This window comes from Macrosteles quadrilineatus, unplaced genomic scaffold, assembly GCF_028750875.1.
Source record: "Macrosteles quadrilineatus isolate MER2022 unplaced genomic scaffold, UCM_ALF_1.0 Scaffold_3__2_contigs__length_128488019, whole genome shotgun sequence".
Classification (NCBI taxonomy): Eukaryota; Metazoa; Arthropoda; class Insecta; order Hemiptera; family Cicadellidae; genus Macrosteles; species Macrosteles quadrilineatus.
In genome coordinates this window covers 106,546,829-106,572,541 of record NW_026542596.1, presented here as the reverse complement: position 1 = coordinate 106,572,541, position 25,713 = coordinate 106,546,829, and the positions used below count along the sequence as shown (strand labels likewise).

The 25,713-nt window shown below is 34.3% G+C and overlaps 1 protein-coding gene across 1 annotated transcript; it reads left to right on the top strand.

The window, feature by feature from the left end:
- Positions 1 to 25,448, top strand: LOC128990692 (zinc finger protein 76-like). The gene is made up of 13 exons (XM_054413212.1): positions 1 to 54; positions 4,043 to 4,144; positions 5,271 to 5,438; positions 7,802 to 7,938; positions 8,612 to 8,735; positions 9,467 to 9,639; positions 10,393 to 10,594; positions 10,782 to 10,871; positions 10,959 to 11,077; positions 20,428 to 20,535; positions 21,024 to 21,185; positions 22,148 to 22,264; positions 23,964 to 25,448. The coding sequence occupies exons 2-13, from the start codon at positions 4,066 to 4,068 to the stop codon at positions 24,024 to 24,026; spliced, it is 1,542 nt and encodes a 513-aa protein (XP_054269187.1). The 5' UTR covers positions 1 to 54; positions 4,043 to 4,065; the 3' UTR covers positions 24,027 to 25,448.
- Positions 25,449 to 25,713: the final 265 nt, after the last annotated feature.

Genomic DNA, 25,713 nt, shown 5'->3' with positions numbered 1-25,713 from the left:
CCACTTCCTACTATCTGCAATGAATGTTGGGCGTTCTGATCGTGGAGTTTATGGGTAATTTCCCAAGATTCTTTACTACTTTTGTATTTGTATTGTTGCATGAAATTAGATAGAAAGAGCACATAATTAAAAATTATCAGCCCGCAAATTAGTGTATAGTATTTTAATGCACTGTTTGATGATAGTGCCCAGAATAATCTCGCATGGTTCAATGTCTATTCTCTTATTAAATCTGCCATATTGGATTTTTATAACTTAGCATAACACACTCTTATGCTGAAAAATACATTCAAATCTAGGAATGCCGGTATCCCTAAAGAAAATTACACCTAAGATTTCTTAAAATACTATGATTATTACCAGACATCTCATAATTTACAAATGTAGTTTCAATAATTATGTACCTTAGGCCTATGTTATCTATGCTGATAACCAAGGTTGAACTTCACTAGGTCCAGACCTAGGTTAACACAAGTTTAGGCCTACCTGTCAAGGTGATGTTACCTTACCAGTAGAAAATGCACTTCTAGGCAGTAGGCTTTTCATTTTTTATTTGGTTCAAACTAGCCTATAGGGGTTGGTTGGTTACTTATTGGATGGGGCGTCAGGCAGTTACTCTCATAACCTACTTAAACTAACCAACCAAACTTGCTGATAATGAAAAAATCGACTGAAGGTTAAAATCTGCTCATAAAATAAAATTATAGATGCCAAAAATTCTAACAAAAGATGTACAGTTAAGAAGAAATGGAATTCAAAGCAAAATCTGTCAAAAAGTTAAAAGTTACCAATGTGATTCGAACCAGGGACCTCTTGCATGTCAGCCGAGCACTCTATCCATTACACCACAAACACCGATGGCTGTACATCATATTGTTGTGGTAATGGGGTTACGGGCCCCCTCAACCCAGTGACGTCACTGCCGGACGCATATCCTCTGTGTATTTATTAAGTTACCTTTACATTTTTTTAAATGTAGGTAACTTACGTACAACCCCATGGACCAATTTGTTATTCAGAAATAACCGAATACTAGAATAAAACCTGGTATGGATCATAAACATAAACAAATGACGTTTTTGGCCCAAATCCTTACTTATAGCATTAACCTTCCGAGTGTCCATAGTTTAGGCCTTAATGTCCGCCTATTTTTGGCGCATTTGCAAGGTTTTATTAAAACGGATCTGAAAAGCTTAAAACAATGTTAATTCTACTGTTCTATATACCATTTTGTTTGGAAAATCATGGGCTTCAATATCATACATAAAACCTAAGGAATATTTGTTTAAAAAAAAATTTTTTAGGTAAAAATAAAAATTATTTTGGAAAAAAAAAAATAAAAAATAAGTTCGCGCTCAATGAAATTGTATAAATTATAGGCCTATAAATATTTGAAAATAGCCACTTTGTTCTAAATTTTATGAGGATTACAAATATATAATAATATAAGGAAGTAGATTTGCAAATAAATAAGTTATGGGCAAAAAACAGATTTCAGTACATAGCGTTTAGCTAAGAATGCATAGCCTAACCATAGCTAGGAATCTGGCTGATAATTTACATCAATATCACTACCTACTTCTTCAGGATCATCAACCAGCCCTTCAAAATCACTTAAATCTTCTTATAATGCACCACGTATATCACTACTTTTGATTTTTAACACTAAAACAACGATAAACATAATGAAACACATCAGTCATCGGTCCGAGGTTAACTAACCTGTTTACAAATACGCACGTCAGCTGTCTGCTACAATTACGATCGGCTCGGAGAACATAAAGCGCTAAGAGACAGACCTCTGGAGAAAGCTTAGAATATAATGAAAAGAACGATACCAAACTCGATCCAGTTCAATCCGATTTTGTCAGTCATAGAGCCTTCGCCGTAAACAGTGTTTGTGAGTCGCTGCAGCGACGCATGACACTCGGAGGGTTAACATATGTTTTTGCAGTTTCATTTAAGATTTAAATACCCTAATGTTTATTTTCGGGCCAAAAACGTCATTGGTTTATGTTTAGCCCAAATGATCCACACCGGTTCTTTTCTAGTAGGCCTATTCGTGGATATAATTTATTGACTAAGTCATTTTACAGCGAGTGATCAACAGTAAAATTTCAACTTTTTTCCTTTATTTCCGACAACTTGTACTTACTATGGTTGTTGATTTTACACAGTAGGCCTAGTGTTGTAGTCATAACTAAAATTTCTAAGTGCGGGAGCGCTCATCATGCTTAAGCTACTATCGTCTACGAAAAAATACAAGTTTCTTATTAGCCTAAGTTAGTAAGTTAATGAAATGTATAGGTACTTCGGTAATTAAATTTACAAGTTCAACAAGGCCAATATATAATAATTTTATTTAATTTTAAATAAAATTACTATACAGGGTGAAACCGAAGTTAGTGTTGAAAATTTGTATGTGTTAAACTACTTAGTATTCTAATTTAGATTTCCATACCCTCACAGGTAGGGAATAGCAGACAAATTAATTTTTTTCATTGTAATTTTCAGAATCCTCATTAAATTTACAATCTATCTATCTATATATTAATAGGCAAGCATGTTTCTTTAAAACCTTTTTTCTCAGCTCCTGTGCATCGTAGGGAAAATCTACGCATACCGTTAAAAAGCTATTTTCCTGTAGGTGTGCAGAATCCCTTTATAAATTTAAATAGGCTCAAAGATAAGCGCAAAAAATGAGATTAAAAATTTGAAAAAATTTACATGGATCTTATGCGTTGCCATGCTGGTGACGAAATAACAACGAAATATAAACAGAAAATCAAAACAAATGGAAGAAACTCCAATCACATGTTTTATTTACAGTGTGGGGTGAAACATAACATAAGTGAGTACGTTACATATTTTTGGTCGAGTTTCGACCACTGGACATTACTCGTACTTATTTAATACGCAAGCAGGTTTTTTGTGACAATTACTCCTCCGAAACTACTGAACCGATTGACATATTTTTGGTGTCATTGGAAAGAGCGTAGCGTGAAGTTGTGCAGGAAACTTTCTTTTTAGGGAAATAATTAGAAAGTGAGGCATTGGGGCCCTTTAAATTTTCGTATTTCTCCATAAGATTAACATGGGACACAAACATTGTTATGAAACTACAGCTGTTGTCAGAAATGCTGTTCTGCTATTTAATTTAATTTGTTTACAAGGAGAATTTTTTCTTGGTGCCATGTGGTCAATGAATTATACGGGAGTATGTTTTATCTATGATTATATTTTTGCATATATTTTAAATTCTATACACTTTAAAAAATGATAGTACTGTAATACATTAAGAGATCTTAATTTAAATAATCAATAAGCAGGATTGAGCTTTTGCCTATATGTTTCCTGGTAAGTGTGTTGTAACTGTTTCTCATAGTATATTATAGTATCTTAAAGTAAAACCGAATTATTCTTTTCTGCATTCTCACCCCGTAGCGAAGCACGGGCAGAGCAACTAGTTAGTACTAGTTTACAGACTGGTTGAGATGAAACATCTGTATGTATTCTGCAACAGAAGTTTGAATTTGTGATTTTTTAGAAATATGCAAAAACCTTTACATAAGTTTTCTAATGTTAAACTGGACTATATAGAGAGTGTCAAATATTACTAAAACCTTCTTTAGTTAATAACCTTTAAAATGATTTAAAATTATTAAATCATACAAATTAATCATACAAAATTTAAAATTTTCTTAGACAACTTGTTGTTTGGAATTAGCGTAACCATTCCAAATTAAATTTCTTAGATTCTATCACAATACAATTAGTTATTTACATAAGTTATTTTTATACTTTACTTTCATTAACACACTCACTCCCGCTTGATGTGACTTTACATACAGAGGAGTGTGACGGCTGGGACTGAACCTGTTAATCAACTAATAGAAATTAGTGGGCTAGTATCACTGACTATTTGTATTAATAGTCAAAGCTAGTATGTAAATTGGTTGATGACAAATGGGTCTAATGTCATACAAGGATGACTCCAAAGATGATATTGTGAAATACCAGTCATTACATTCTTATTTTTCAGGGTAACACTTGTATAAAGCAAGAATGATGGATTGTTCCAACTCGAGCAGCAATGACGACCCCCAGTTGATAACAGAGACCCTCAATTTTGATGAAACAACATGTAAGTTAGTTTACTATTTAAATTACCATAGTAGAACTAGTAGATTATTATTTTGGGTAGAGCTACGGAGAGTGTCCATTATACCTAATTGTAGTATCTCTCTCCATTTACAGGAGGGCTATGGTTAAGCTAAGTGCTTGTCTGTGCAGTATTCTGGTCCACTCTGTCATCCCTAAAGGCGGTGACACACTATCGATCTTTTCCCCGATCAAGACCTCGAACCGAGCAGGGAGAAGGGAGAAGGGAGATAAATATCAGCAAAATTTTACTCCGAACATGACCAAGACCAGACGAATTCTACCGAGCACGGCAAAAGGAAGTTTGGAGAGAGATAGAGAGTGTGTGCGAGTGAGAGCGCGGAACTATCAATGCTAGCGCAGGCGGCCGCTCGGTGCGGCGCTCGCGACGATGTACGGGGCAAAAATGTACCGTGACACACTATCGTACATCGGACCGATCTTTTCTTTGATCTTTCGCCAAAAAACCGCCTCCAGAGCGCTCGTCTCCCTGCTCGGCCTGATGTCTTGATCGGTGTACGGACCCGTGACACACTATCGAACATCCTCCCTTCGACCTCCCTTCTCCCTTCTCCCTGCTCGGTTCGGGGTCTTGTTCGGGGAAAAGATCGATAGTGTGTAACCGTCTTAAGTATAGCACCTGATTTGTTAAAAATTAGCTTCTAAACTATTTTGAAGTAGGGTGTGGCATCCATAAACTGTTTGAAATAGTGCTGGATTTGGTAAACCTTAGACATTCTTCTTCAGTCTGTAAAAAATTTATAATTCATCACATTATATTATTGAAGTGATATTTCCGTTAAAATTGAGTGTTCCTTTCTAAAATATATATTATGTTGTCAATTTAATGACTATTTAATTATTAGGCCTAGGCTATACCAAAATATAATTTAAGCAAATCTAAAATAAACTACAAACTGGACCCGGGGTCAGTGTAATATCATAATTAATTGTTCTAAAAATAAAAAATCTTTTTTACAAAAAACCTGGTTTTGTAAAAAAGATTTTTTATAAAAAAAAAAGAAAAGTGAAAAATATATTTCACCGTATTACATGCTGATGAAACATGTTGCAATGCATAATAACGGTCTCTTACTGTTTTTTGACAGTTTCAGTTCTTCCAGTGATAGTAGATGGTCAAACAATCAGCCTTGCTGACCTAACGTCAGACTCGCTTGAAGCAGAGACGCTATTGTCTGTGCCGTATGGACCCACCATCATCACACTCAATGATGGAACCCATGCCATCGTACCAGACATGCTACAAACAGCTAGTGGTAAATTGTAAACTTAACTTTGGGTACCTGGGCTAACCTGTAGTATCAAATTTGTAGGGTGTCAAATTTCTAAAGAATCTTATGCAATGTAGCTTTGATTAGTTGTTATGCCATATGCTCCACTCTAATGAAAATCTTGGTTTGCAAACAACAAAAAGCTACTCTGCTTCTGTAAAAATTATTCTACTGTGAGTGCTCTTACAGTAGAATAATTTACATTCTACGCCCAGCCTAAATCAGAGTCATGACACTTGGAGAGTAGCATAGAGTTTTGTGACTATAAATTAGTTGAACAATAAAAGCTGATAAAAATATAAACTACACACAAATTTCATTCAGTATTTTAACCTCCATGTTTTAAAAACAAATGCTGTTGGCTATATGTTAATTTAACCCTTAGAGTGCCAGGCGAGAAATAAAAGTAACGCTCAAAAAATGCCGATGATTTGTCCCGAAGGTCGCGCTAAAAATGCCGAGCGCGATCTGGCGATTTTTAGGTTAAAATTTCGTAAAAATCGAATTTTCGATATTTTGACCAACGAAAATCGATGTATCGCATCTAGTAACTTTCGACTCAATGTTAATATATGGGTTAAAAGAATCCGAGTATCCATTCGGTTGTTATGACAACTGTTCGATCATTACGAAACGTCCGGTCAGCCGGACGTTGGCACTTTTGGCTCGTTCTAAAAACGTCCGGTCGGCCGTACGTCGGCACTTTTGGCTCGTTTTAAAAACGTCCGGTTCCCCGGACGTTGGCACTCAAAGGGTTAAAATACCCCCGCCACAGTAAACCTACCATCTAAGCGAATTTCAATTTGTCTGATTGGATTTTAGCTAAGATATTCCCATAAACAAGTTATATTTTATATTCCCATTCAAATAACATTAGATCTACCTAATACTTAGGTTTGCTGCTACGGGGAAGGGAAAAAGTGTTTTTGATATGATTTTAGTTGGACCTATAGGAGGTATTAACCCTTTGAGGTCGAATTTTTTCCACATTTTTCTGGGAATTTAGCTTGCCATTCAAGCAGTCAGGAAAATGGCGCCCAGCGACCTATACTCGCCATTCAACCAAAAAAATTAACTTTTTTTATTTTTTAATATTTTTTTTTTGTCCTTGTAAATCGCCATTTTTGAGCAGTCGGCAAAATGGCGGGCGGCGACCTATACTCGCCATTCAACCGCAAAGGGTTAAAGAAATTTCCCAAATTTGATCAAAATATATGTCCAAAAACTAGCAAACTATAGCAGTTTTCTTTTCTCCACAAGATGGGAATTTTAAATGTAATTTTTTTGGAATTTTCTCTGTAACCTTTAATTGTACAACAATGCTTCAATATAAAAAAATTGTGTTTTTAAGCACTAGGCCCAAATGTTTGCTGTAAAATATTGGGCATTTCGACCTTTTAACCTATTGGCGCTGACTTACGAGCGTTACTGGTACAGCCACTGCAGGCCCGGTGGCTGACTTACGAGTGCACTTCGTGTCACTGCTACGCAGCACCACTAGTTATTTTATTATTATTTTATTTATTATTAATGTATTACCTAAGGTTTTCTTTCTATAACAATTAGAGTAAAAGTCTACAAATTTGGTAAAATTAATTGCCAACAGAGGGTGCTGCAGGCGTAACCCAAACATTTGAAAAAGCCAATTTAAAAAAAAAAAAACTTCGAACTTCATAATATGTCAAAACTGTTTGCAGATCAGGGCACTACAACCTTTAAACCTGCCCCTGATGGTAGTTAAATTTTCTAATTTGTTACTCTTCTAAAATTCTTTGCTCCATTCTCATAGGCCTACTCCAGAGTGATGTTAACTTCAGCAGAAATATTCTATTATCAGCCTAATGTAGCCATTTAACACATTCACCTACATGTTCTTGCAGACAAATAATATTTTTAGAGGCTACGATTATCTAATTTGTGTTTTTATTTGTGATTTAAATCCAAATATATATATATATGGACCCAGTTTATAAAATCAATATCCTTGCTTCACCGTTTTGGTAGGTACCGACAAGATCTTGTGTGTCTAGATTTCTTTGCATCATCAAGCTTAGCATAAAACTGTCTTTTATACGAGGCCTATAAAATTGTAAATATAGTCTTCCTTCTAGTTGATAACATTAGTGGCAAGTTAACAGTAATACTCCAAAGTAATGCCATAAATAGAGAAGTTCCCAAAGGTTATACTATATCTGGACATTTCCAAGGTAATAACAACGCTACTTTCTATGTGAATGAGTCTTACACTTTACAGTGTTTCTTGAAGCCGAAAAGAACCTTCATAAGTAAAAACCTTCCCTAGGTTAATCCTCAACAGCCTGGTATCAAATATGAAAGTTGTTTTGCAGATGTGGTGCCTGTAGACGACTGTGGATCTACATCTTTAGTTGCAACTAAAATAGAGCAGAAGCTGGAGATAGAACCCACTGAGGAGGATGAGATTGTCAATGTGGACTCAGAAGAGAATGTGGATAAAGAAGAAGAGGTATAATGATTTATCACTATCTGTCCTTGTGAAAACTGTCAAAGTCGTGAAGAGTTTAATTATGATGGACAATTTTCAAAGCATTTTAAAAATGCTGATGTAGATGGTTCAGGTGGAAGTGGGTGGATTATTTTTTTAGCTTGTGACGCTTAGCCCCACTATTTTATTTAGTGCCACACCACAAAATAGCCTGCCTTCGCTATCAGCGCTCCGTTTTCCAACGTCTATTCTCCAGGCCCTAGCACAACAGTCGGACAACTCCATACTTCACCCAATTTGCAATAAATATACATCACATCATCCCAATATACACAACCCCCCCCCCCCAATCTCTATCTTATTTGCCTCTCTGCTTCAAGTTGCACCTCTTGTCAATTACTTGACTAGTATGTACCATTTTTATTTCCATTTTTTTATTTTATTTCCTTACTAGGCAGCCAGCTATGCAGGACAATATGTGACCAAACAAAATGTATGTGTCGGTGTGTGTGTAACCTCTAGAAATATGTTTTATAAGAGAAATAAATTTGTGTGTCTTTAAGGTTCGGGGGAGGAAAATTATGAAAATTGCATGATTAAATAACTTAATAAGTTTTGTGATGTTCAAATGGGTAATGAGACAATTTCTCAGACAAAAAAGATTCAATTCCACTTAACAAAGGAATTTTTACAGGTGGAAGAAGAACCCATGAATCTGCCAGTGCTACTAACAGAAGATTCATCTTCTGCTTTGCTGGAAGCTCATGTTTTGCAGCTTGATGGAGGAACTCTTGCTTACATACACTCTCAGCCCCAAGGTATTGAACAAGAGGCCTATTTTACTATTAGTTTTACAAAATGTACAAGTATCGCAAATTTGTAAACTTTTCAGGTACTGTTATTTTTTATAGGCAAGATTTGAAACTAAGAGATTTTGTAAAACGGAAGTTCCCAATATTCTAGAAATTACAGGAAATTATCAGATGTAGGCCTACTCATAATTTTGGATGATCCGGAAGTCGTTGTGATTGAAAGGGATGTTATATTACCAATTAAGATAGGGATGCTACAAGACCATATTTTAATCCATATTTGAACTAAGGATGAGTGTAGCTTGAAGTGAGACGCCTTGTGTGGCTTGTGGCCATTCGCCAAGCACCAAGCAGTGACTCGCTGAATCGCGAGTAACGTGGATAGGTGTTTGTCTATTTGCCAAGCAGTAAACATTCCTGCTTGTGTTTTCCCATTCATTGTCGGTAATTTTGCACACATCAAAGTGAAAAATATTTGCTATTCCAAAAACGAACAGTTGCTCGGAAAACAACTCGTGGGTAGACGTCTACTCGTTAATCAACGAATAGCAAGACGACTAGATCGCTGATCGTCAAACATTTCGTGGCAAATGGCGCATATCTGGAGCCGCCTTAAGGTCAGCTGTTTCCTTAGCCATTTATCCAATGCCCAATGATCAAGGACAGCTGCAATACCTACATACCTCATGTTACTGGTAGAAACAGTACAATATAGATGACTTTACGTGATATTGCAGATGGTAGCCAAGCAGTGGAGCTGGAGGATGGCACAGTCGCGTACATCACCCTGACACAGCAAACACAGGACCTACAAGTGGTGGAGCCTGAACCTCCAGTCAAGAAACAGAAGAGCTTCATGTGTCCACAGGAAGGCTGCGGCAGACTTTACACCTCCTCTCATCATCTCAAGGTATTAACAATTAGTATATTTACTGACGATTATTTTTGTCTGTTCTGTCCACCTTCTACGTTATAAATTTGTGATATATTTAATTAGTTTTGTCTAAGTTTTTATTTAACTTTCTGTTACAAAACTTAAGTCTGTGAAATATATGGCATACTGAATATGCAAAAGTAGGTACCGGTATATCATAACTATTTTTTTTGTAGTAGAAAAGAAATTTCTTCCTTGAAACTTACTGTACAGTTTAAAATAATCATAATCTTTCTAAGCAATTTGTAATTAACATTAACAACAGTTGTTGGAAGTGAAATCTAACTTGGTAGGGATCTTAAGCAAAAAAACCTTTCTTTTTTTACCTCTCCTTTTATCAAGGATCATTGCAAAATGATTTGCTAATAAAAGCGTTTACAGTTCAAAAATCAGAGTGCAGTGACATAAAGTTATTAGGACTTATTAGACCGTTTGGCTCGGTTGCTCCAGCAGTGTATCAGGTTTATACTATTTTACATCAAGTTCAATAGAACTGTGTCAAATCCTATTTTAGGCCTAATTGATGTTCAAAGGGTCATAACACTTTTTATTCTAGATGTTAAAACTAAATATTCATAACCTAAGCCATAATTGACGGCATTGAAGTTTGACGTATAAGATAAACTCTCTGTATATATATTTAGCCTAATATTTATTTTAATACGTTACAATATTTTCTCCTTTTTTACAACCTGTCTGATATGAGTTTTGTTTTCATTAATCCTCCAGGTTCATGAGCGGACACACACAGGCAGTAAGCCGTACATGTGCGTCATTGATGGTTGTGGGAAAGCGTTCTCGACGGACTACAGTCGTAAAGCTCATGTCCGCACGCACACCGGCGAGAAACCGTACAAATGTCCAGAGAACCTCTGCACCAAGAGCTTTAAAACTTCCGGAGATCTTCAGAAACACATACGCACCCATACAGGTATAAAATGAAACCATAGATTACGTATAACCTGACATACATTTGCCATCCTTATGGATCAGCAGAAGACAATTTTAGATTTTAGATTGGGATTATATATGGATTATTGAAGCAAAACTAGTTGGAATTTTTTGTGTTACATGGTTGGTAATGTTTTCATATATTCATTCTAATAATGCATTTACAGGTGAACGTCCGTTTGTTTGTCCTGTAGAAGGCTGTAATCGATCTTTCACAACCTCTAACATTCGGAAAGTTCACATCAGAACACACACAGGTAATTTCTGACATTCTAATACTTTTATACTCTCTTTTTCCGAAATAGTATCAAGTTGACCAAAACTAACATGTTATTTACGTGCAGGTGAACGGCCTTATGTCTGCAACGAGCCGTACTGTGACAAAGCGTTTGCTTCTGCGACAAATTACAAAAATCACATTCGCATTCACTCAGGAGAGAAGCCGTATGCTTGTAATGTCGAGGTAAGTGTTATTACAATGTAATATGACATACAGTTGTAATACAAAATTACACAATTCTGCCAAACACAAAAATAAGACCCTTTATCTTTTCAGACAGTAAGTTAAGCTTTTATGTAAATAGAATCTCTATCACAGTTTTCAATAGATGTTTTTATCTTTGGATAGTGTTTAGAGTTTCAACATTGATTATACCCTACATCAGTGATTTCAAAACTTTTTGGTTTGGCGACCCATCATCCCCATCTTTGAATTTTTTTGCGACCCACCTACAAAATAATATTATTTAGGCTATCTATATATTTAATACGCTGAGGCATATTTTTGTCATAATTGTTTTGGAGCGGTGGTGCTAGTGATCACCATGTCCAAGGTGTCGTTAGAAAGGTCTTAGCATGTAGTTTTGCCATCAAACAAAAAAATTTTGGAATTCCTTCAGAGCTCTGCCCCCAAAAGTCTGCCTTCAAAGTTCCCATGTTATTCTTAGGGAGAAAATGTTTGTTTACATTTGAACAGATGAATACTTTGAAATTGACAATAATATTTGAAACAGCAGGTTATACTAAAATTGGAGACATGCGCTATAAGGATTTGTTAGATTAGTTAAAAAGATTGATGTTTCACTGTTTTAAACCAGTTTTTATTTCCACAAAATCGAAACATAACCAAATAAAAGGAAATCAGTCGGGAATCGGAAAAAATAGGAAAATAAGAGGGGATACATTAGCTGATACAAATGCGCTGGGAGCAGAGTGAAGAATAAAGGTAAACGTTCGGATATAATATGTCAAACTTCAGAAGGAGACTGGAACAATATTGAAAGATGGGTCATTATCATTGACTATGGTCATTATTGAACGCAGTTTGTCATAGGACATGGAAATTTCAAGGCGAATTTGCGGAGATTTGACCTGGTGGAAGAGATGCAGATGCGGAGAAATAGTGACCGCAAGTCAGGTTTTGATGAATTAATTGTCCACTTCAGGAGGCAAATGGGAAAGATCAGGAAGAGGTCTTGGATAGGAAAGGTCTAGAGATGAGAAAATATAACTTGATAAGAGACAAGGAAACAATTGAGACCTTTAGGAAGGTAGCACAGAAATATGAAGAAAAGGGAAAACATACAGGCTTTTAAAATTTAAAAAGAAAGAAACAAAAACAAAGAAAGAATACCCCCGCCGCAGCAAATCTGCAGACTAAGCGAATTTCCATTTGCCTGATTGGATTTACACTAAAATGTCTCATTAAAAATATCACATTTATTCCCTATTAAATAGCGCATTAGTTTAACGAGTACTTAGGTTTGCTGCAACAGGGAGGGTAAAAGGTGTTTTTTTTATGTTAATAGTTTAGTATGAAATGAATGCATTTTCCAAATTTGATCAATACATGATCATAAACAAGAAAACTACATCAGTTTACTTATTCTCCATAAGAATAACATGGGAATTTTAAATTTACAGTTTTTTGGAATTTTCTCCGAAACCATTTGGTGCATAATAACTCTTTAATATACTAAATTACTTGTTTTTTTAAGCTCTACAAAATGGTTTGGAAAGAAATTGCTAAATTTTAAGTTTTTAGGGTCAAAAATGGGAAAAACCAATTTTTGCCCCATAAAACCCCCCATAAATCCCTGTTCCCATAGTCCGATCATGCTGGTTCGCGAACTCGTTAGAATAAACGTAGGATTACACGTTTGTACCAAATTTCATCAAAATCGGATAATTTTTGCTCGAGTTATCGCGCTAACGGACACATATATAAATATATGTATATATATATATATTTTGTTATTGTATACATCAATGAGGGATACTTTAAATGTTACTAAGTAAATCAAAATACCACAGTACCCTAAAAACATTTTATTTTATATTACTTACATGTTTCGGACATTAATGCCATGATCACAGTATAGTATATAACCTATTAGTTTCTTTTATTTACAAACATTATTAGATATTTCTTGTTAAAGAACAGGTGATAATTTTGTATGTTAAGGGAAGGAGGTGTTTTCTTTAAGATTTATAATTTCATTGAATACAGTATTACGTTTTGATTTTGAATTTGTGTCAAGTTTAGTAAATTGTCTTTGTCATTAATATGATGAGTATAAATATAAAAGTCTTCTTTTGTATTCATTTTTTCACCTTTATTTTCAACATCCAGAATGTGCATATTTTTATTAATTTCTGAGTATGTATGGTCGGTCTGAAGTATATGTTCGGCGAATGAGGATTTTTGTGTTGTCATATTGTTTGATCTGATTGCCTGTATATGCTCTTTGTACCTGACTTCGAATGTTCGACCTGTTTGACCAATATAGTACTTTTCACAGTTGTTACATGATAATTTGTAAATTCCAGATTTCTTATATATATTTGCAGGGTTGGGTCTCGGATTTGTTCTTTTTTGAATTATGTTAAAAGCGTTATTCCTTGTTTTATAACTTAGTTTAAATTTTGAGTTCGGTAATGTCTTTCTTAAGGTTTTGTTTAAGGATGAGCTGAATGGAATACATATAAATTCTTTCTTTACGTTTTCTTGTTCTTCTATTTTCAATCTTTTCGTTTTTTCATTTTTTATTAATTTTTCAATCATTTTTTCTTTGTATCCATTTGTTTCTGCAATTCTTTTTATAGTTTTCTTTTCTATTTCAAAGTTGTCTTTAGACATTGGTATGTTAAGTAGTCTAAATACCATTGATTTGAATGTAGAAATTTTGTGTTGCCAAGGATGGTTTGACTCGAATGGAATGATTAGGTCAGTTTGTGTAGGTTTCCTATATATATTGAAATTATGTCGATCGTTTTCTTTAGTAATTGTTATGTCTAAGAAATTTATCTTCTTTTCTTGTGTCTCCATTTTAAATTTACAATGGAGACACAAGAAAAGAAGATAAATTTCTTAATTTTAAATTTACAATGGAGACACAAGAAAAGAAGATAAATTTCTTAGACATAACAATTACTAAAGAAAACGATCGACATAATTTCAATATATATAGGAAACCTACACAAACTGACCTAATCATTCCATTCGAGTCAAACCATCCTTGGCAACACAAAATTTCTACATTCAAATCAATGGTATTTAGACTACTTAACATACCAATGTCTAAAGACAACTTTGAAATAGAAAAGAAAACTATAAAAAGAATTGCAGAAACAAATGGATACAAAGAAAAAATGATTGAAAAATTAATAAAAAATGAAAAAACGTAAAGATTGAAAATAGAAGAACAAGAAAACGTAAAGAAAGAATTTATATGTATTCCATTCAGCTCATCCTTAAACAAAACCTTAAGAAAGACATTACCGAACTCAAAATTTAAACTAAGTTATAAAACAAGGAATAACGCTTTTAACATAATTCAAAAAAGAACAAATCCGAGACCCAACCCTGCAAATGTATATAAGAAATCTGGAATTTACAAATTATCATGTAACAACTGTGAAAAGTACTATATTGGTCAAACAGGTCGAACATTCGAAGTCAGGTACAAAGAGCATATACAGGCAATCAGATCAAACAATATGACAACACAAAAATCCTCATTATCCGAACATATACTTCAGACCGACCATACATACTCAGAAATTAATAAAAATATGCACATTCTGGATGTTGAAAATAAAGGTGAAAAAATGAATACAAAAGAAGACTTTTATATTTATACTCATCATATTAATGACAAAGACAATTTACTAAACTTGACACAAATTCAAAATCAAAACGTAATATTCAATGAAATTATAAATCTTAAAGAAAACACCTCCTTCCCTTAACATACAAAATTATCACCTGTTCTTTAACAAGAAATATCTAATAATGTTTGTAAATAAAAGAAACTAATAGGTTATATACTATATTGTGATCATGGCATTAATGTCCGAAACATGTAAGTAATATAAAATAAAATGTTTTTAGGGTACTGTGGTATTTTGATTTACTTAGTAATATATATATATATATATGAATTTGAACGGATGGTGTTTATGGTCTCTAGGGACCTCAAAACGAAAAAGTAAATCGGTCCCGGGTCCAGGTCTTACCATGAGTAATAGCTTATTCCCTATAGGGGAAATTCGCTAAAAGGAATGAAAATTTCTCCAAGAAGGGGAGAGGAAAGGTTATAGTTATAGTGAATCCCAATGATCCCTATCACTCAGGGTGGTAGGATGTCGCGCTGTTAGTATTATAGACGCATGGGAGGGGTTTGAACACATAGTTTGTGTGGACGAGGATTAAACGTGGCCAAAGCTTGAGAAGGAGGAAGATTTTCTTGGCTTGGCAAATAATTTTACTGTCGATTAATCAAAATAGAATCTTTTACCGCCTTTCACAAACAAAACTGCCAAAACAGCACAAAAACTGCCAACTCAATTAGACCTTTTGCCATCTCCACATTTAACAAAAAAACCAAGAATCTTAAAACGCCAAGTAAAAAATTATCAACACAAATCCTTTCTCTCCTATGTCTAGATTGCGCACGATTCCATGCGCCAGGATCGCTAGTTTCACTTAATTATTGAGAAAGTGCCCCTAAACAGTAAGCAGAACCTACAAAAAAATATATATTAATATTATGCTACCTATGATTATTTACCATCATAATGTTATTAGTATTATTATGTACAAGAGAAACTAAACTAAATGAAAATTGTGAGGATAATAATATTGAAAATACAAAGTTGAATCCAGAACACTATCATTTGAGAAACTTAAATTATTTATAACTGAAGTTTAGTCGTAGCATTTTACAAGAGACCTTATCTGGAATAAATGTTGATAACTACACAACTGTACTGTTTATGTTGGACATTTTACACATGGTATTTTTTGTATTTATTCCCAATATGGGAAATTTGCTAAATTTTGTTAATCACGTTACACTATGAATAATGCATGATTTGTATTGACATGTCGCATATTTTTTTTTTTTTTTTTTATTAATTGCTGATCTTCAGCCTCTGTGTTGTGATTTTTTTTGTGATTAAATTGAATTGAATTGAATATACTGAAAATATTTTAATGTGCATCCCGGCCCCTTGGTACTCACTTGTTACTATTCTGTGCTCACTAGACCGACTGAAAAATTACGGATCCTGATAAAAAAAACATTGGTAATGTTTTGTCTCTCCTCGTAAGTTTGGGAACCGCTGCCCTACATCATAGATAGATTTAGTGCATTGGTTTGTGAACTAGGTTAGTAGTGATGCAAATGGCTGGAAAGGTGAGAGCACTAATGATTACAGTGCCACTCCTTGCATTTATGAAGTGAAGTATGTTTTGTTGACACTTTTTCTCCGTTCAACATTCAAGGTGTCAAAAAGATTAAACTCTTAACAATTAGTTTGTAAATAAATTAACACACTTTTTCTCAAAAGAGCATCCGTGCCTTCAAAGTTTTGAGGAAAAGAGCTAAGCCCCTGCCACCTCCATTGTTTTGTTGTTTAGGATACCTTAGACGGGACATTTTATAAAATTTCTGGCTAAAAAGTTAAAGTGGTTATACATGAGAAATAGCCTACACAATTTGCCTTCAAAAGTTTCATATAACTCCACGTAAGATTGCACTGAAGCGGTAATTTTTTAGAATAGTTTTAAACAATTTACCCCGGTAATCAATATTTAATAGATAGGTGTTTACTATCATCGATAAAATATAATGTATTTTCTCAAGTATTAAACTCAGGGGTGCCCATAGGGGGGTTTGATGTCGCAAAATGCGACATCAGAATTTTATTTGGGGGGGATTTTATGATTTTGGGGGGGATTCAAGCCGGTGGTTGGTTAAAAGCACATAAAAGATTAATCAGATAATTTTTACGACCTCCTTAATTTATTACTGGGGTAATTATGCAATCAAAACCCCGTTTGACATTTTATCTTGATTAATAAATCATTTTATAATTGCTATTAAATATATAGATACGTTTATGTGGTCTTCCACTTACTGACTCGTATCATGTTTGACAGTGAGAACAACTCCATGCCAACTGCTGTCAAAGGATTATGGTTGCTTATTAAATTGTATCTGCAATTTGAGTTTGTTTTTACCTTTACATTATGAACTCATTCTCAAATAGTCTCATCGCCTTGAGGACCTATTGATGGTTTTTTAGGTTTGTTTATTATAATATATTCTTGATTCATAAAAAAACAGTATTATGATAATGACAATCATTTTGCTATTTTTACAACATCAACAACAACATGAAAGCTTGTGATAATCCTTTGGGGTACTTTCCTGTTAAAGGGAACATTCATTATTATCGATGATTTTTCTCGATATATCGATATTAACAAATTGAAACATATCAGCTGACAACTACGCGATAAATATTGTTCACTATCAACAAACAATAATGAAATGAAACGGCTCTAAAAAAAATAACCTAACATAACTAACCAAACTTGCTATAACATTTACAAATTCCGTGTTTAACTTGCCTTTTCTATTACCAAACCCAAACGGAATTTTTAAATGGCCCAGCAAGTTTGGTTGGTTATGTTAGGTTAGCTTAGAATATTTTAGCCTAAACAAGATTAGTTAGTTGTTGTCAATTTTTAATGGATCGGAAAATAAAAATATCGATATATCGAGAAAAAATCATCGATAATAATGAATGTTCCCTTTAACAGGAAAGTACCTATTTTGGCTCTCCGAAATAAATTTGCCTGGGTCATTTATTCATTGGAAGAAATTGACATACAGTACTGTGAAAATTTAATTAAGGTTTTTGATAGGCTATGTGTTTACGTTAACTTCAAGAACTGAAACACATGATTCTGGGATAATTAAATTGTATTTGATTGTCTTTTCTTGAATCTAGAAAGAGCTTCAAACAAATTTTACTAGTCTTAGAATAGATATAAAATTATTTTTTTACGCCCCACTACACTATTTTGACGAACTTCCCATACAAGGATTTAGTCCAGAAAACAGCTGTTTGTCCTTAATCAAATGGGGTTTCATACAGTACTACTGTACTGTAATGAGTTTTGCCGGACACCAATCAGCTGATTATACTGTATTTGGGTGGCAATGAGTGGTTCTAACAAAAACATAACCTCTCTAGTGATTTTTAGTCCTTTAGTTGGTGGTAATATTGGGATTTGAACGGATTTAGTAGTATGGCGCAGAGTATGGCGTAAACTATCGTACGTCACTCGTCCAAAATGTGTTGGCCGGACTCGTATAAAAAAAAAAACCACTACTCGACTTCGTCTCGCACGGGATTCAGGACTAGTAACGTAATATACTATTTTACCACACTATGATGTTTTTTAACTGTTTTACATATAGGTACATTAATTGATGGCTGAAAGTTACGTTTTGCAGGCCATGCCAGCTGTCATCGTCATTCGGGGATCGAGCAGGTTATCAGCTGCCCGCTTTAAATACACAATCAGTATCATTTTTGCTGATTCCTCAAATTATTTATCCACATGACCTTAAAGTTGTAGTTGTGTTGACTATATCAGTGTGCAGTGCATTATCATTGAGGTGAATTAGTGGTAATAGGGTATAGTGTGGGGTGGTGAATAATAGCGTTCGTACCACGGACTGAAATGGTTTTGCAGTTCTCGATCGTTTTAAGTCCTCGACCTCGTATCGAACTTAAAAACTACCTTGAACCAGCAAAACCTCATTTTGGCCCTAGGCACGAAATATACTATTAAGTTTAGGCCTAGTAATATTTTTGAGACTAAATATTTTACACTTATTTAAAAAGGACCAAACTCAGAAGTGGATTAAAGGGCAATTTAGAAAATATCTCACACTTTTTGACATAACTTCAAGTACTTTTTCCCCTACAATTTAATATGGTAAAAGAATTGTTTATGTAAAAACCCTGATCCCAAAAAAGTGGTTTTCGAAGTGATGTGTGTGTCTGTCTGTATGTGTGTATGTTTGGAATAGAGCTACAGACCACGCCTGTGGTCCGAGTCAGATTTTGATGAAATTTGGTATTTTAGGTACCAATCCATGGTCTCTCCAGATGTTTTTTTTTTCATTTTGGATTTTAAGTAGTGATATTCCATAAAAACCCTATAAAACCCTATAAAATAATGGATGAATAAAATTTTCTCAGAATTGGCCCGAACGATTTTGATTAAAAATTAACATGTTATACTCTTTGACTATGACAAAAATTGTATAAACCCTCTATGCCGTAAAAATTATGGTTCAAAAGTTATTGCAACTTTTGTGATTTTCCCTTTTAAAACCTATTAACTCATGAAAAATTTGGGTAAAAAAAACTACATGGCCAATTTTGATTCAAATTGTGTGCATGTCAAAAATCCAACTCATTTAAATTAAAACTAAACTAACAAATAGTTTGCTACTAGAGTTTTAAAGGAAAATCGTCCATTTAAATTGGGTTAAAAGTTTGATTCAAACGCTTAAATTCCCATAAATTTAAAGAGGTGTCGGGGGCACCCCTTCCCTCCTCGCATTATAAACATAACTATGGGTTAGCCCCCAGACCTTCCGGCATGGGTTAAACAACGAATTTGGGGGGGATTCTGCGACGTGAGCTTTGGGGGGGATGGGCACCCCTGATTAAACTTATACTCTTCATACAGCAATAGGCATAGATCTATATCTATTACTTATTTAATACGCAAGCAGGTTTTTTGTGACAATTACTCCTCCGAAACTACTGAACCGATTGACATGTTTTTGATGTCATTGGAAAGAGCGTAACGTGAAGTTGTGCAGGAAACTTTCTTTTTAGGGAAATAACTAGAGAGTGAGGCCCTGGGGCCCTTTAAAGTTTCGTATTTATCCATAAGATTAACATGGGAAACAAACATTGGAAACTCCAGGTGTTGTCAGAAATTAAAAGTGAGAAGAAGAACATATGTTAATTGTAAAATAGTGACAGAGAGGTTATGCAGAAAATCAGGTAGTTAATGGTTATTTGGTGCTATTAAAATATGGACTGAAATTTGTAAACGTACTGGCGACAATGGGTGATACCATGCAGACTACATTATCATTGACAAAGACCAACATGGACAACCTATTGCGGCTATAAGTGGGAAACATTTCTACAATACACTAAAAGTCAGATCAGCTTTTGAAAATTGATCAAATATTTACGAGAAATGTTGATTATATTGAACTATTAAGTACATTGTGAGTATTATCATTAGTTACGTAATCTTTGAGTTGACTCTTTTAAACTCATCGGAATTTATGACTTATATTTGTTCTTAAATAAGTTATTTGTTTTTAAATAACTCCTTTACTGCTTTGAAATTACTCGATTTCGAGCAACATGTACACTAGTTTTATTTAAAGAATAAGAACATTGTTTTCTATTTTCCTACAGGGTTGCAACAAGAGGTTTACTGAATACTCTTCCCTATACAAGCATCACATGGTGCACACACAAGAAAAACCTTACCAGTGCAATGTCTGTGGTCGTAGTTATCGTCAGGTAAGCTACAGTAGCAATCTACACAGGTGTTCAGGTTTAATATTAATGTAAATGACAAGTAACTCAATAACTGTATCGGTTGGTGTTTAAGGGGCTCATCATCGTCTCCCGGGATCCAAGATAAGTACTGTGGTCCAACTATACTAGGGGCCACAGGAGTCTGCAGTTGGTGGAGGCCAATATCAAGACTGGACTAGTGCGGTGTTACAATATCACCCGTTTACTAAATAAATTGTTTGACACTAATTAAAATATACTAAACAATATTTTCATATCAGCTGGTATTATTAGATTTGTCAACACCGGTCATTTGTCAACACATTTGTCCTCATTGGCTCCTTCGAAGTCACATGGTAAATAGGCTCCTCCCTCAACTGCAGACTCTCGTGAACCGTTCTGTAGTTTTAGCATCAGTACTGCATACATTACGAGTATATTATACCTCTTAAACACTGCAATGCATTTATTGAAAACATTCTGTTTTTCAGGTCTCTACGCTGACTGTTCACAAACGGACATCTCATGGTGTGATAGAAGCAGATGATGGGACAGAAATTGTACTAGGAAATGTGTTTACACAAAAAGTGCTTAAAAATGCAAATACCTCCAACCCTAAGAAAATCAAACGCATCAAAACAATCACTACTAATGTGAGTATTAGCCCATACAAAAACTAAAAGGAAATATTCTATGTGAAGTATTATGCTGCACTTGGTTACAATTCAAAACATTAGCTTGGCTGTGGTCAAATGTACACACACCACTCAGTAGGAAATAGGCCAACATACATTTACATCTTTATTGATCAACAGAAGTACCAACATAAGTTGAGTGGTTAGTGGTTATTAAAAACTAAAGCCAGAAATTAATCATCAAATTAAAGTTAACACAGTTTATCTGAGTATATTTTGTGATAGCTATAGTTGGGTTGTGTAGCCTACACAAGCAATCTTCGCCTCTTAAATAAAGACATTTTTCATTTAATTTTTTTTTTCATTTCAATCTTTTTCTAAAAATGTTTTCCTAACTCTTATATTACAACGTTTTAGTTTGAAATTGGTCTGTAAATGATTAATGAAATAATAATTTATTTATGTGTTTAAACAGCTTGAAAACCCCAACAGAAAGAAAACCACTGATAAACTGCTTGAATATACGTTGTGAACTTGATCCGTTAACGTTATTCAGGGTGTAGAAAAATATATTTTTAGGTTAGTTTCAAATCAATACTACTCTATAAATTAAAGCATTTTGACAGATTCCAACCCCAATTAAAGATATACTTACTGCTTACTGCCATGGCCACTTGTACCCTAGCTGGTACTTGGCCTCGCCAACACGCTGTCGCCAATAGTCTCGGTCCCATGCATCTTCCTCTACAAGCCTCATCCTTTCCAAATCTTTTCGTACTTGACCCCACCACCTGGCTTTCGGTCTACCTATTGGTCTTCTTCCCCTCGGATTTCCTCTGAGTGCTATCTTCAGTAGACTCTCCTCCTTTCTCCTTAGGATATGGCCAACCCACCTTAATCTTCTACTCTTAACTTCTCCAATTAAAGATATGCTCATTAAAAATAAGAAGTAAACTTAATGAGGATTATGGTTATTCTAGCTGCTGAGTACAAATGATGGAGACTACATTGTAGACAGTGGAGGCTCCATACAGAGGATATCTAGTGAACAAATCTTCATAATTGAGGACATCCCTGAACACCTTAGAGCATTACAGGTAAGACATTCATCTCAATGTAAAGCATCTTCAACAAGCAAATCATTAATCAGCCTCTCATTATTAAGAAGCCGCCCCAACATATTAATTAATTACAGCTGTGTCTAATGAATAAGTCGGCCTTAGTCACTTACAAGACTACAAGATCGCGCCACTCATCTCCATTCATACTTGACTTAAAATACTTAAGTAAGCATCTTGCAGTACCTTCTACTTGATATAAATCGACTTAATACTTTAATACTTTTATCTGAAATGGCGACTATACGAATGTAGGTATTTTAAGCCACGTATGAATGGAGATGAGTATAGGATGAGTGGTGCAAACTTGTTGTCGACATGTTCCTTAGACAGAATTGTTAATTAGCTCTACAACCAATGGCAACTAAGGGACCTACAGTTCATAGTGGAATCCGAACTACATTTTCTCCTTGTATTTTACAAATTGGTCTAATTATCAGGATAGTACTGCAGATAGTCATAGTACTCACGAGTGTGGACGTTAATCCACACCAGGGAGTATCGCATCCACAGATCATGCCTATAAATATCCACAATTGTTGACCTCCAAAGTAGCTAGATTACAGGACATTTAGTGTATTTTTACATACTAGGAGAAACCCGTCAAAATCTACGGTTAGGGGCCTCTTCGTTTATATATGGGCGTGCGGCTTCATTGGCAACAAATAATGCAAATAAATGACATAGCAAAGTGGCATTTCCAAAAAGAAAGAATACTGTAAATTGGCTGTTACGTAAATATTAATGTTAAAATGCATTGTTAATCAACGTATCGTATAAAGGATGATGTGGTCTAGTTTAAAAGGAATATGACCTTTCTGTCATTACAGTAGCTGATCAAATAGTATTTACTCATTGGGCCATTTTTTACAGCCAAAATGTCGTGTTATTTTCAAAAATGCTACCAACCCAGTGGGCCACGGTCCGTAATATAGGCCACTGCAAATAATTTGTCAAAGATAGGTACCCGTACCATTCTAGGCAAGGTTTCTTTCTGTGTTCGGATGTTATTAGACACGATAAGAGCTCATCAATTTTTAAATCAGTAAATAACATTGCAAATAGGTACTTCTTTTAGACAATTCAATAGCTCCCAATAAACGTGTGTTGTTTAAAATACAATTTAAGAATTAACTGCTGTTTAATTCAAAAGTATTATCCACATGATGAAAATGTAAACAAATCTGTGGAGGGATCTTTAAAGGCTTCTGGGGCAGAGCCCTAACGGGATTCACCTCGTGTTTCTTTTGGTAACTCATCTAGAGACCAAGACCTTTCTTTGGACACCTCTACCAAGTTTCTACGCCCAGTCGTTCTCTCAAATTAGTGGAGACAAAGTTTCCAATTAAATATTTAGATTTCCCCATGTTAATCTTATGGGAGAAAATCCAACTTTGATGGAAGATCCTGCCTAAACTAATATAAATTTCAAAAAATTAAAAAGACTTTGCAAAACTACAGATCAGGGCCATTCTTTTGACACTTTAATTATCAAAATCGGTCCAAAAATGAGGGAGGAGTTCTGTTTATAAAAATCGGCTTAGCGTATTATATATATAGATTTTCTGTTTAGTATTGCTTTTTACAATTTAAGGAAGTAAAGTCTTTGTGTGTTTAGGAATCAATCTGCACATTCTACAGCATTGACTATATAACCTAAATTTATGATTGTTTGCAGCACATAACAGATCCTGATGATGAAGAGTTGCAAGCTGCGTTGGACCCCTTACAGGAGCAATAATAAACATCGGGTTAGTGTCTCATTGATGGCCGAACATAGTATGTGTCCAATACTGTGTCAAGCTACACTCACAAGTATAATCAAACTAGATAATGAAATTGATCAACAAAAATGGCTGTGCATATTTATAGTTTGTCGAAGAAGCATTTAAACAAATATGTTTACTTCTTCGACAGTAAAAAGTTCCTTTATACAGGAATTTATACAGAATTTATTATGGAAACCAGGTACTAAACGGTGTGGAACCTGGTTTCCATATAATATAGTAGACAATATTGGTTTAAGTCATAAGTATAACCAGTGCTCGATTTGTTAAAAAATGAGGTGCCGTAACCGTAACCTATTTAATGTGACTAGTACCTATTTTTGCCAATATTTTTACTTTCTCCTGCTATACCATAGTATATGGAGAAAGTATTGTTTTATCTTTCCGAAAGAGAGCAACTGGAACGCTGTTCTGCCTCAAATCGAACACTGAGTATATAACTTCTTGGGATGCAGGTACTAGACGATTCATTTGCGCTTCTTAGTCCATTTAACAAACTGGTTAAAATTTATTTTAGGAAATTTGAATCTGTATTTTCAAACAGATCCTACTCCGTATGAACCAAAAGACTTATTGATTTTAGATCAATGATCATTGTTTGACTTCAGTTTACTTTATTGTATCATTACTGTTTTTTTTAGTGTAGCACAAGAAAGAATAATAAACAATGTGCCATGTGTAAATACAACTAAATACTTTGTAGAAAATCGTGTTGTAAAAAAAGGATATTTTAACTTTTGTTACCCTTAAGCAATTAGTAGTAGATATATTTATTTATAATTAGTTTTCATTATTTCTGTGCAGTTATTCTTTATAAATGTATAACTTCAAAAGTGAATGATAAAATAACAATTAAAACCTATTTGGAGTTTAAAATACTTTTTTAGGAATTATTTTTGTTTAACCATTGAATTGGACTTCCCTGAATACATGCTATTTTTCTTAACCAAGTGCTGTGAACTTTATAGATCAAACACAATTTATTTGAAATGTAGGCTACACTGAATAAAGTGCAGCAATGTTGCATGGTAGCAACATTCTTTAGATTAGCAAATTTTCACCTTCAATTGTACTGACATACACTTAAGTTATTTTTAACCAATCGACCACTCAAACATGTTTGTTTCCATAATTGAGCCGCTACAAATGCTTGACACTTGTATAAATCTCTATGTCTGATTTCTAAGGTCAACGGAAATCTTGAATAAGAACTTGAAATGAAGTGCTTAACTTCTGCAAGAATTCCTTTTATGCTTAAAATACCATTAATATTAAGAGAACTGAAGCCGTGAATATACGTAGCATAAATTCATATACATAAACTAGCTGGATTTATTAATTAATATATTGTTATATATTGTAAATAAAGATTTTATAATGCAACTTATGGTTTTATTTTCCTTAGTCCAGTTCTAGCATTTTATTCCAGTTTATAATCATAATATTTTGTTTGTGAAATATTGCAGTGGTCTATTTTCCTACTCAAGCTTAATACCTTGACATACGAATGAGGAATCGTCAAAATAAAAATATTGGTTCATTTTGCCAATTAAAATTATAAATGTTACGTTAAAAGCACCACAATCCTACAGAATAAGGAAATAAACCAAATTCATTCCTCAAGTTGTTTGCAGGGCTTTT